We start from the raw sequence: 14,124 nt of genomic DNA, 5'->3' as shown, positions 1-14,124 counted from the left end.
AACATGAAGCAAACTCACTCAAAACCCTCAAAAGCCAGGGACTAACCAAGCCATTGGGTTGTTTTGGTTTTTTTTTATGCCATGGTTTTCAGAAAATCTCCTGAGTGTTTTTGTCTGTGGGTTTAATTACAGAAGTTAGAAATACTGGAACAGAGGCTGTGTCAATGACCAAACTTATCAGTCAAATTAACAAGCAGCAAATCATTCACAACAGATGTTAACTCTACGTAAAAGAAACATACAGGGGGGAGAGAATATCTCAAGGAGACAATCAGAATGAGAAATGAGCTTGTCACAAGATTCAGGAAGGTAGAAAGCATGTGTTGCAGTGATATTTCTGGGTTGTGTGTTTCCAGTGCTAATTACAAGTAAGAAACAAAGCACTCCTCCAGTGGAGCAGGTTTACTGAGAAGCTCTAGATGGCTGCTCTAACTTCTAGGAGAGGCAGCCATTAAACTGCTGCTATTCTACAGCCTTCACAGGCCTGAGTCAAACTAAGCTCAGATATGGGAACTGTACCTTTTAACTTCAAATTTCCGCTCCTCTAAAACCATCGTTCTTTAAATCCTCTTCCTTTCATGGGCTGCTTACTAAGTGTTCTTACTACACCTGTTAGATCAGTTAAAAAAAACTCAGAGAAAGCAACTTGGTAGCAATTCTTTCCTACATACCATCTCAGTTTTAATTTACACTTTAATGTATGTTATTATCAGCTCAGAAACAGCTAGGGCTATATGTGAATTCACATGTATTGACATGAACACCAAAACTTAGGAAAAAGGAAATGTAATTCAGACACAGTGATTTTATTTGACTGACTTTGGTATTATAATCCTGATCACTGTAGTTATAAGGAATGCATAGAACCAAGCATTCCTCCATACCTAATCCTAAGGACTGATATGGAAAAAGAACAGACTTATAAATGCTGTGGACATGAGAGACATGCAAAAGTGTATGCCCTGTCCCCACCGACCCTGTATGAATGCTGAGCATCTCATTTATATCCATTACTTTACTTGAAAGCCTGCATGGGAAAAGTGCTCAGAAAGCCATACAATCCAAAACGAATATGTTCTGGCACAAAATTATGGGGCTATAGATGGCTTTCAATGGGATATCAGCACTAAATCCAGTCTCATTTCTCTGTTCAATACAGCAAAGTGATTGGCACACAACACCTCACTGAGGATGTTTATGGCATATTTTGCAGTCATACACAGCCAAAGAAGTCATGTTTTGAACCGGTAAGTTACTCACACATTTTGCACTTTAAATAAACCTGTAGTTTTATTGTACAATAGTACAGCATGTGCCTTTTTAACCAAAAGCTCAGCATCACACAACACTTTAATCTTCCACTTAAACATACACAGTCCTACAACACAGCTCAGTTCAGCTAGGAAAGCTACATAATGAATTGATTTATTGAGAGTCCTGGCTATGGTGTTCTTAAGGATGTTTACTTACAGCAAGAACAGTGGCAGTGGTTCTGGTGTTGTAACATTTAATTACTTTAACCTGTTCTCAGCACAGCAATAGCAAGAAGTCATCAAGCGAAACAAAGAGATCATTTAGGGGACACCACATTTGATCACAAATGCGTGAAACAGTAGACCAGAGGATCTCACACGTGTATACAAGTACAGATTAGAAATCTGTTACAAGATCACTTTGATGTAATGTCTACACTATGCCACACAATCCATCACACAGGAAGACGGGATGCATGACAGGCATTTCACCATGTAGTAATATTGTTTGGATTGAAATTGTTAGGTTTGAAAGGGGCAGAGGAGGGCATTCTGTACAAAAATACACTTGCCTTATTACATTAGTTTACAGGTCAGAAACACTCCTGCAGCCATTTGCCCACATGCCAGCAGTCTCCTGTTACAATTTGGTTTTAGATGGTTTGCTTCGATTTTACATGGTTCAGCTGAAAACAGTATTGTTATTTCCAGAAAGAGTGTGTTCTGTGTTATGTGCCTTAGCCTTTCAAATTGTCATAAACACCTGTGTTGGTGCAACTGGGTATCCCTTAAGCACGTTCCTGTGCCCAGCTAGCCACAAGTTGTTATCAAGACATGTTCAGATAAGATTTTTCATTTGCAAAGGGGTTTCTTATTGCAATGGAAATTTGAATTTATCACTGCATAACAACTTACTGCAAGTGAAGTTCCCCTGAAGTCTGAAGTTAAATACCTACTACCCGAATGAACTACAGGTCACATAGCAAACTCCTGATCAGAGACAGAAACTTTGTTCTATTGTTGTTCAGTTTATCTCTGTATGTAAAACCTTAAGTCTGTTACTGCTATTTTTATTTCAAATTCTCAGAAAACATTAATTTCAGTAAATTTTTAAATACCCAAAGGAGGTAAATTTGGATCCTACTCCTAAACATGTGATTTTTCACTTATGGCAGGAGCATGACAGTGTATTGTTGGTTGGTTCTGAGTGGTACTGAACTCCTGCAGCATCAACTAAAATAATATGTTAATTAAAACACAGACAGTGATACTAAAGAAACAGAGGAAGGAAACTGATATCAAACATCTGATCTTGAATTAAAATAGACCAGCAATAGTGTGTAATCTTTCAAACAGATGAGATGTTTAGCTGCTATCAAGTAGCATACCAGCAGTGGTTTTGGGAGAATTATACCAAACTTACACCCGCTACGGTTCACATGTATTCTCTGACTCCACAAATTTCACTCATCTTAGGCAAAAATACTGAGACAAGTTAATTCAAACATACTAAAAAAATGGGGGGGAAGGGGATCTTTTTTACTCAAAGTTACTTTTTTGTACCCTCTTCAAGCATTTTAGAAAAAATTCACTACACTGAAAAAAAATATTACTTATCCATCATACTTCCAGTTTTAGATAAGACTAATCAGCAGAAGAAACAAAGTTGGAAGCAAAACTATTCTTGGCTAAATGCATGTCCTCAGAAGACTTCCAGTTCATTGTCTAAACTGTAACGTTTTGGTAGCTTTCAGTGAAGTTACAAACTTTCAGCTGATCATCTAGACACCACTGACACATGGAAAGATTGTTGGAAAAGATGGTTATCTATTTAAAACAGACATCACCTGAAACAAATTTTTTTCTTGCTGTAAAACAACTACAAGCAGTATATTAACAAGATGCACAAGCTCTTCTTCTTCGCCCATTCAGAATTTTTATTTGGTTAATAAGTAAGTAATGAGAAATAACTAAAACCTGACCCTGAAATATCATTAACAGTTTAAGGAATAAAGCTCTGTTATTTCCTGAATTCACTCCATGCCATCTTTAATAAAAGAGCTTATGCAGATTCCTTCTCCTTACTAAAATTAAGCCAGTATATTTTTCTTACATATTTAAATAGCCCCAACACCAGACACATATGAAATGTTATATTGAATTTTAATCCTTGTAAAACATAATTACACAACACACTTAACATAAATCTTTTCAATAACACCCATCATAGGACTCAGTAAAAAGCACTTTTTACTACTATGCACTGTCAAATATTTCTGGCAGTATTGGGAATTGACTACAGCATATTTATTTTTTAAAATAAGAGCTAACCTACATATTCTGAACTTGCAAATAACACACAACAGATTGTACTTCCATATCGGCTGCAGTGACACTCACTCTTTTTTTTTTATTATTCGTATGTAAGAGTAAATTTTCTGTAATAATATGAATGAAAATTAATAGCTTATTTACTAGCTAAGAGGCTAGTAGTTATCTGTAATCATATTAATCAAAAGATAATTGAAAAATTCAAAGTTAATTATTGTGAAGTGCACAAAATCTAGAATATAGGGATTTTCCACAGTACACGATACTAAATCAACATAGAATAGTTAAAAGCTGTAAAGCCAAAATCTTAATTTAAAAATTTAGTGTTTCTGACATCATCTTCCACCATTCCATCAACTCTTCTTTCTCCTCTTCTTTTCTTTCAGACAATGACTCTAGTTCAAAATCAACCTAAGAGAAACAATCAAAAACATTGGTAAGACTTGTAGAAAGAAAGGAGTGTAGGCTTTTAAGAGTAATTTATTATAAGTCATTTATTGTAAGAGTTATTTATTATAAGTTGTTTAACACAGACATGGGGCTTAGGGAGATACCTACAGTTTTAGGCTGTTTATTCCAAAGTGTCTCAAGGCTGATTTAAATATGTGCAATACTAGCGTATCAGTACAATAAACTTATGTGAAAATGCACATAGGTGGGCAAAATTTCCAAAAAAAAAGACTTTTTCATATATAATAGTCAATAAAGCAATACACATGTGAGCACTTACCACAACTGCAGGGCTAAAGGGCACAGCAACTTTTTTAGTTATTGCTAGATAGCCTGGTGCTGAGGCTGTAAGTTTGTAATTTCCAGGCACAAGCAATCTCCAGTAATCACCATCCTTGGCTGTAAAGAACAAGGAAAAAAAAAATCCAAATAAATAGGTATAAAATTAATTATGCAGCTAATGGAAAGGGACCATATATCTTGTCAGAGCCTTTTGTCTTCCTGTTAGCCCTTTCTTTTTGCCTGTCTGAAAGTATTCTTCTGTAAGAGTTCTATAAATGTCATTACAGATTTTCTTCTTTCCAGGTAAACAAAACACAGATTTAAATTCTGAAGCTCTGTTGTAGCCTACATGAAAGAATTTGCCTGCTGAGGCTGAAAGCTCTCCAGCACACTGAAGAAAAGAGTAACATGGGACAAACCTCAGTGCAAACCTCATGAAGTTCAACAAGGCCAAGTGCAAGTTCCTGCACTCGGGTCAGAGCAATCGCAAGCACAGAAACATACTGGGCTTAGACTGCATTGAAACGAGCCCTGAGGAGGACTTCGAGGTGTTGGCTGCCGAGAAGCTTAACATGCGCCAGCAGTGTGTGCTTGCAGCCCAGAAAGCCAATTGCATGCCGGGCTGAATTGAAAGGAACATGACCAGCAGGTCAAGGGAAGTGATTCTGCCCCGCTGCTCTCATGAGACCCCACCTGCAGTACTGCATTCAGCTTTGGGGCCCCCAACACAAGAGGGTTTGGACATGCTCGAGTGAGTCCAGAGGGCCAAGAAGATGATCAAAGGGCTGAAGCACCTGTCCTGCAAAGACAGGCTGAGAGAGTTGGGCTTGTTCAGCCTGGAGAAGAGAAGTCTTTGGGGAGAGCTTAGAGCAGCTCCAGTGGCTAAAGGGGACCTGCAAGAAATCTGGAGAGAGGCTATTTACAAGGGCGTGTAGTGACAGGACAGTTGGCAATGGTTTTAAACTGACAGAGGGGAGATTTAGATTAGACATTAGGAAGAAATTCTTCACTGTGAGAGTGGTGAGACACTGGCACAGGTTGCTCAGAGAAGTTGTGGCTGCCCCATCCCTGGCAGTATTCAAGGCCAGGTGGGATGGGGCTTTGAGCAACCTGGTCTACTGGAAGGTATCCCTGCCTGTGGCAGGAAGGAGACTGGAACTAAATGGTCTTCCAACTCTGATCCTCCCTGTACCACCAGTGGGCAATTACTTAATTTCTTACATGCTAATACTCTGAATTTCTCTATCTCCAGAAAATGTCGCAAAGCTGTTCTAAAGGCCATTTAAAAGACTTGGCCATGCTCTTATTGCCAGTTGCTTAAATGCTTTTTCAGCACATCTACAGCTACACAGCTCACAGAGGGAAACATTACTTAAATGTCTGCAATTCACACAGTTAAAAACGTCAGTAGTCAGTCCAATTGTTCCCAGAGTTTTCATAAAACAGAAGGGAAAAAAGTACTGCTGCAGAGCTATGATAATGATCTAATGATTCCTGGCACTGGAACAAAGCTGAATTTTAACTCATGAACAAAGGAGTGGGGGAAGGGAAAAAAAAAGCCAAAGAATATTTATCCTTCTTTTTGAATATGCTAAAACTCAAGTACTTGTTTTCCTCAGTGTTTTGACAGTACATGACTTTCAGGCTTATACACACACGGTGATGTGAGAGGATTCCTGGTTAGACGCTTTTCTGTACCACAGCATGAGCTGTAGTACTGTATCCATTACTCCCTTATACCTCAAAATACCTCCTTGTACAGCTTATTCTCTTTTCATTACTCCTGAAAATTGATTTCCAGCCTCTATACTTTTTGCCTTATTATACATAGTGAAAGAAGGTGGCTAATATTATCACAGACTGTTCCGCCTGGCAGAAATACTGGCCTCTTTGCAGGTGGTAAGAGAAAAACCATAAATTAAAGCCAACTGAAGGGTCTACTAGGGTTTAGTCCTGTTTCATAGTATTATGCATCTCTAACAGCACATAATGTTGAGAAAATTACCATAATGAAAGCTCATGCATAAAGCAGTAACATTTTATTATTGTTAATCTAATTAGCATCTTCATAGAATCATAGAATCCTTAGGGTTGGAAGGGACCTCTGGGGATCATCTAGTCTAAACCCCTGTCAAGGCAGGGCCACCTAGAGCAGGTTGCACAGGAACGTGTTCAGGAGGGTTTTGAATGTCTCCATTCCACAACCTCCCTGGGCAGCTCACTCCAGTGCTCTGCCACCATCAACATAAAGAAGTTCTTCCTCATGTTGAGGTGAAACTTCTTGTGGCTTAGCTTATGGCCATTGCTCCTTGTCCTGTCACAAGCACAACTGAAAAGAGTCTGGCACCGTCCTCCTGGCACCTGCTTTTGAGATATTTATATGCATTAATGAGATCCCCTCTCAGTTTTCTCTCCTCTAGACTAAACAGGCAGAGCTCCCACAATCTCTCCTCAGACAAAAGATGCTCCAAATCCCTGATCATCCTCATGGCCCTCTGCTGAACCATTTCCAGTAGGTCCTTGTCTTTCCTGTACTGAGGAGGCCAGAACTAGACACAGCACTCCACATGTGGCCTCACTAGGGTCCAGTAGAGGAGAAGGATTACCTCCATCAACCTGCTGGCCACACTCCTACTAGTGCACTCCAGGATACTATTGGCCCTCTTGGCCACAAAGGCACACTACTGGCTCATAGTCAACTTCTCATCTACCAATACTCCCAGGAGTATTGTGCAAATAAAACAAAATGGTCATTCAGAATAAGAAAACAGGTCTACAAGGAAGACTGCAAGTTTACACTGTGTGAGCTACATTTGAATTCATTCTTAGAACAAAGGACCACCACCGAAGAAGTGACACATAATTTTCTACAAACAACAGCACAATAATTTCTTCTTTTAGAACTGCTCTTCTAAAACAAGGTTGCATAATTGTAAACAGCAGAGAGAATTTATCTTCACAGAAGTAAGTTATGTAAACTGATAATCTGACAAGAATTTGCATACCAAAAGGTCTGACTGCATTGTAAGTAATATAACACTTTTGGACTACAATTTAGCCTTCAAACTCAAAATGGCACTGCCGATAGGACTTCAAATCCTGACAGAGCTGTGAAATTTGCACTACAAATCAGAAAACAAACTCAGCACAAATAACCAGCAGCCACCAGAACCAATTCACTCCAGAGATCCATGAAATCCCAACAATCAGTCTCAGCTGGTCTGCGAGCAAGATACAAGAGAAAAATAAATGAAATCCTGCAGGCAGCAAGCTGCTTGAGGCACAACATGCTTTCCTGGCATCAAAATTTTGCTCCCTTAAAGCTTCAGATAGTAGGATCTGAAATGGTTCCATGTTGCCAAGCAGAGGGAGGAGCAGTATATTCTATCACTTCTTGTTTTGCTGAGGCTCACCTGATGTAATGTCATGGCTTATCCCCTCCACAGAAATCGTAGCATTTGCTATTGGATTGCCCTGAAGGTCTTTAACAAATCCCTTCACTCCTCGATGAATCTAAAATAAATAAAATCAGAAATACATGCAAAATCATAGGAAAATTTCATTAAGAAAGATGGCCTTTTCATCAGCGAGATACCTACTGATATATCTAACAATGCACATTACGAATCCCATGGTCTACATGCCGACACACCTACCAAGGATAATTACTAAACATCATAATAGAACAAACAGTGAAGAGGAAAAATAATTCAGCTGGTAATTGTACTAATTCCTCTGTGCAATGAAAGTATTTCTCAGAAATACGCAGCAAATAATAATATATATGAACAATGACTTGAAAGTCATTGTCACTGCGGATTAACTACGGATTAACCACTGTGCTTGGAAAGACAGCCTAATAGAAAAAAAACTTCTTTTTTTTCTTTTAAGTTTCATCAGATGGAAGAATTTGGGGTAATAATGGACATAACTTCTTAAAAGAGAAGCATTAACAAGGTTAAATGAGGCCACTTGGACTTTGATGGGCAATCCCTGTGTGAGATGCTTGAGCTCCCTACTGTGCACCCAAAACATCCAGATCTTTGAGCTGGGACCTCATAGAATCACAACACTCCCTACAAGGCCTGTGACAGAAAGGTGATGGTGCATCATGTCCTAGTTTCTTCTTGCCTCTTAGACAACATACACCACGTAACAGCACCAGCAGTACCTAGCCTTCCTGCTCCCAGCACATATGAATTTAAAGCACTGATTTAATTGCAGTGTGTGGAGACCAGTCCTGCTTGTATTCTTTAAGGATAATCTGAAAGCAGAGCTCCTCAAGGGCAAGAAGCTGAGTTCAACTACTTTTTCATGGCCTGAGATAGGGAGCTCTCAGCCCCAGAGAATGTGACAATTTGAACCTGTGCAGAGATGCATCTCACTGGGAGCCTGGAAAATAAATGTGGAAGTACTGTGGAGTTAGGCTTCTCTGATTCTGTGATATTTGAAAAGATTTGTGGATAACAAAGTTTATTTTGAGATTTTGATATTCCCCTTTATGAATCTATATAGTGTATTCAGCTGCTATAATTTTATTCACCAGAATCCCCTAATTTACCCCATCAGAAGCCTGATACAGATCAGCTTAGAAAAGCAGAAAGTACATATTTGCACCATTCTCAGCAATCACAGGGGAGCTGAAGCGCAGAGATGCACCTCTTACTGTGTAAGAGGATAAAAAGCAATGCCAGATAGATCATCTGAACTTCAAGGTTAAAGCCAGCAGCTCCACAGGAGCAAAGGAAGTTGGCAAAATAATCTCTTACACATTCGTAATTTTTAAAATGCATTGACACCATAGTTTTCCATAAGTCAGAAAATTAATCCACATGAGAAGGAGCTGAACAATTTGAGATGGACACCATAATAAATGGGTAAAAACTTGCAGGGTGGGTAGAGCCTTTTTCTCAGCCCACATACAAATCACTAGCAGAATGATATGACTCAAACATTTCAAAATACTCAAATACTTCAGATTTCTGGCTGGCTAAAGCATTTCTGCACAAATAAGTTCTTAAAGAAGTTAATGTGTGAAGTGTCTGGCTCTGCTAACAAAGTATGTTTCTGATTTCACAATCCCACATGTGCAGCCATTAACGATATCAAATATATTTGTATCCTTTAAGTACAATATCCAGGTCTCAGGAATTCAATACTCCCACACTGCTTGGAAGCATCATTTCCGTGCAGCCTGTTACACTGGCATGAAATGATTAAAAACAAAACCAAACCAACAGAAAAAAACAACAACATACACAAATCCCCCCAAGTTTATTTCAGAGTCTTAACACCTAACAACCCATTAGCACAATATTATCTAAATCAGAGAGCAGCAGAATATCTAGAAAACCAGGATTAGAGGTGCCCCCTAACACTACACTGAACTGCTAGGCATCTGAAGTCTAATCCAGCTGTCTAGGCCCCCTATACAACCACAGTGATCCATCCCACGTCTGTACACACGGTTTCAGATCTGTAGAGGCAATCCGTCTCTCTTAGTATACACACTAGTGCTGGCAGAATGAATTATACTCTCTGGTGATGTGTATTTCTTTTCATTGAGGAAGCTAACACAAATCATTTAAATTAAATATCTGCAGGAGCTTAAATAAGGTGATATTCAATACCATAACATCTTCTTTCTTTTCCCCTCTTCTTCCACATAATTAGAAAGATTACATAGGATTTGCCACCTTAGAGACATACAAGAACTATGGAGTACTAATTGGATTAATATGAAATTTTGAATTAAATGTTCACACAACACAATGTTTATAAATTTTATGCACAATAGGTAGAGTTTTGCCATCCTCTTTTCTGTTACCTGTTCAATGTAATTGATAAGAGAGTTCTTGTTGTCCTCCCAGTAGCCCTTCAGAGTTTCTTCAGGTGGGAATTTTTCACAGCTAAGCTCCACTGTGATTTCAAAACAGTTGCTGCTGAGGTAATTGAAATCCTGCATCCCTGCAATGCCAAAAAAGAAAGAGAATTAGTGATGCATTTTGCATTCTTCTGGAATAAATAAAGGGGAACACATGAGATGCTTAATACACCTATTAAGAAAAGAATAGGTATAAATACAGTTGGTGCAGTTCTTAATTCAGAAGCTTTAAACTGGAGAAACCAGATAGATAATTAAATCCAAAAAAATTTTCTTCCCAGATAAAGTTTGGAAAAGACTTGACGCCTTGGCTGTATACTTCTACCTGATGCTGCACCTGGCCGGTACACTTCTACCTGACACATGGTTTTGGATAGCTGACAAATTATTTTTTAATCTCTTCAGGAATAGAAAATTATTTCCGATTTTGCCTAAAATATTTCCATATGAAAGTAAAAGATGATCACCTTTGTAAGCCAAGAAGAATGACAATGAATTATAAAGCAAATGAAACATGCTAAAGTGACTTTGAAAAAGGGATTTATAAAGATGGGATAAAAACATATTGCTTTGGTTTTTTTTTTGTGAAAATATCAAGTTTCAACTTAGTTACATTTTACACTAAAAATATACATTTGCTAAGGAATATTGTTTTTCTAGCTTTTCTGCATAGATTCCAAATATTAAAAAAAAAAACAAACAAAACAAAGAACCAAAAACCAAACCCAAAAGCAAACTTCGTATAAAGTTTATTTACATGGATATTTTTCCATAGGTAGGAGTATTTCCCACCCATTCAATGCTTCTACAAAATCAATACGGGACAGCCTTCAATAAAGAAGAAAAAAGAAACTGTACTGGTAACCAAAGGAATTTCTAGCATTGTAACTGGATGAACCAGATAGGGAGGGACTGTAGCTGTCCCCAGGAGAGTTATATTTTTTTGCAGAAGATGATGAAGAATTAAGCTCTTGCTTCCCAGCCTATCTAGGTAGCAGAGTAATTGGATTCTCAAATGGAGGACTGAAAAGAAAAAGGCTATCAAGCATTTTGAGCATCCCCATGGAGGTCAATGGGGGATTGAAAAGAGATTCAAACCCAGCTAATTCATTCAGCCCTATATTTCCTCATGCAAGCTACATAAGAGACCTAATGCAGTCTCTTTACTGAAGCACCAGTGTTAGTCACCAGTCCAGAAATGTCCAGAGAGCTGATGTCATATCCAAAAGAGAAGCATGAGGGCAGCAAACAGATTGAGTCAGGCGGGATTTTGCCAACACATTACGGTGAAGAATATATTTTCTGCCAACCAGGCAATGAGACTCCTAACTACCAGTAAGAACAGGGATTTTTCAGATTCCTAAAAGAACCCTTTTGTTTCTAAATCTTTCTTAGATGGCTAAAAAATGAAGACATAGAGGCCAAAGGTGCTCCTGAGAGGGACAGCTTTGACATCCCAACAGGCAGAGTGCAAGATGGACCATTCAGCAGTACACACCGATAGAGCAGCAGTCATAAGTAAAATCCTGACAGCAGTGCTGACTGCCAGGCATCTGTTCTAGGCATTTGATAATGTTATTTTTCTTGATTTTTGCCTCTCTTCTACAAGAAAGGAAGGTTCTGTGAAGAGGAGAACTGGGAGCTGAAGGGCACGATGTAATTCTACTGCCCCAATTCTCAGCAAGTTCCCCCCTTCCCTTTCCCAAAGAGAGGAATGCCCTGGTTTCTCAAGAACAGAACACAGAAGCAATATATTTCCTGGTTTTGTGCATGATACCCATATCTTATAGGTTTTTTTCTACCTCCTGATCTGGTCCACAGTTCATATATGTTGCCTCTGAAAAGTTTTAAGACTAAAGCTTCCAAGAAAATTTTCACTTGAACTAAGCAATGTTTCGTTATTTTCCTTAGCACTAGACATGGATATTACAGAACTGGTTTTGCTGAATTATTTTTGTTTTCTTAAGTCAGCCTGTGGCAAACATCACTATGGAGGTTTCGTTCAAAAAAATCACAGCTTGACAGCTGATTTCTACACTTGGGAAAAAAAACTAAAAACCCCAACAAACAGATTTATGCTTTATGGTTCAAACTATATGCCATCTCTGTTTTTTTATTAGTTGAGCCATATTAGGATCATAGATCCTGGTTACAACTAGGATTTCTGTCTACTAGTTTCTGTACAAATACATGAGAAAAAGAAAGGTCCCAGGGAATTTACGGTCTAAATTAAAATAAGATCCAAAAGGAGGAAATAATTCCAACTTTCCAAAAAAGTCTTTCCAATGGAAAAATGTGCCTTTGGCATGTGCAGTTTAGTAAAATCAAAGCATTTCATCAAAACAATTGAAAGACTCTTTTTTCAATGCATTTTCCTACGGGAAAAGAAGCTGAAGTTAAATATGTCCATGCTTTTATAGTTAATATCTAATATTTCATTAAGGTAACTTTTAACTGAATTGAAACAAATTTTAACTATTAAATCTCCCATGGAGATGCAAGTATCTTCACATCTGGTTTTGTTCCCATGGAAATCAAAAGCTGTTGTCTATATGCTGCAAAACCAGGCCTCACCACTTCCTCCAAGGTTGGATGCTTTCATTATTGAGGTTAAAATGAATAGTCAGTAGCCTGCTCTCTCTGATAAGGGTTTGTTAGGGGAGTTTTTAATGCAATAAAACCCCACACACAAACCTTAAGCTCATGTGATAACATAGCAATCACTTGCACACACAATAAAACCCCACACACAAACCTTAAGCTCATGTGATAACATAGCAATCACTTGCCCACTGTAGAACTATTAAATTTGCAATAAAACCCCACACACAAACCTTAAGCTCATGTGATAACATAGCAATCACTTGCCCACTGTAGAACTATTAAATTTGCAATAACCTGAACCCTAACTGCACAAAACACTGTAGAAAAAGCAACGAAAGAGGAATATTTTAACAGACATCACAATGAGCTTTATGGGATTTTACAGATGTACTGTGCTGAATGATCTGCCTTATATTTAGCATTAACCAGACAAAAACTTTTAGATAAGGTGGTGGTATTCCAAACTACAATTAAACCAATGAAAATTCAAGCTTAAAATAACCACCAGTAACACAGAACCCCCACACAGTGGGACTCACCTCCTGGGACGCTGTACCATGCACCACCATTAGTTGTTCCATCCACAAAGCTGCTATCATCGTCATTTTTACGACACGGTGGTCTGTTTGGATCAGACATAGCGGGATTAAAAGAAGAATAACTGCGAGCCAGGCTTTGGAAAATAGCATCATCAGGGCAGGAGCTGTACTCATGAGCACTGCCTAGGGAAGAAAAAAGTTCAGGAACAGGGATTATTAAAAGGGCAGTCATACCAACTGGTCTCACAACCTAGACTATCAATTCTGCACTGTATGACTGTGCCTGGAAATTCTCTGTACACGGGTAAGTGTCCTACAGCATCACAAACTAATATAGCATTATCTTAATAATGTTAACATTTCCCCAGTACTTCATCAACTGCCTGCAGCAGGCTGCCCCATTACTAAGGTGACCATTAGTATCTGTCAATATTTCTGAAAATATTAATTTAAAAATGCGCCAAAAAAATCTAAGCTATTTTAGGCTTTAGATATTTTCTTAATTAAAAAAAAAAACAAAACCACAGTATGCAGACAAAGGTCTCTCCCTAAAGAGCTTTACAGTCTGATATTAAAAGGATTTGCAAGTAAACTGTGAGAAAGTAGATTGAAGGAAGACAATCACAAACAATACCATCATATCATGACCATTTAAACCATGTGCGCATTCTCTAGCAGAAGAAAAAGCAAATTAATATTGCTGTGTGCTAAATGAGAACATCTCAGCCACAATGTCATCCTTTTAATATGGGACCAATACTGAGAAAGCTGAGACAACAGT

The 14,124-nt window shown here is 38.3% G+C and overlaps 1 protein-coding gene across 1 annotated transcript in view; it reads right to left on the bottom strand.

The window, feature by feature from the left end:
- Positions 1-1,271: 1,271 nt before the first annotated feature.
- CPE (carboxypeptidase E) overlaps positions 1,272-14,124 on the bottom strand; it is a 56,249-nt gene continuing 43,396 nt past the window's right edge. Inside the window, exons 5-9 of the mRNA XM_062613680.1 lie at positions 13,344-13,526; positions 10,144-10,283; positions 7,730-7,829; positions 4,315-4,433; positions 1,272-3,995 (exon numbers count right to left, since the gene is read on the bottom strand). Of these exons, the coding sequence (XP_062469664.1) occupies positions 3,897-3,995; positions 4,315-4,433; positions 7,730-7,829; positions 10,144-10,283; positions 13,344-13,526 (641 nt within the window). The 3' untranslated portion in view covers positions 1,272-3,896. The remainder of the gene's footprint in view (positions 3,996-4,314; positions 4,434-7,729; positions 7,830-10,143; positions 10,284-13,343; positions 13,527-14,124) is intronic.

This window comes from Pezoporus occidentalis, unplaced genomic scaffold, assembly GCF_034315485.1.
Source record: "Pezoporus occidentalis ecotype Australia unplaced genomic scaffold, CSIRO_AGI_Poc_V1 ctg1, whole genome shotgun sequence".
Classification (NCBI taxonomy): domain Eukaryota; kingdom Metazoa; phylum Chordata; class Aves; order Psittaciformes; family Psittacidae; genus Pezoporus; species Pezoporus occidentalis.
This window is presented reverse-complemented; position numbering and strand designations above follow the sequence as displayed.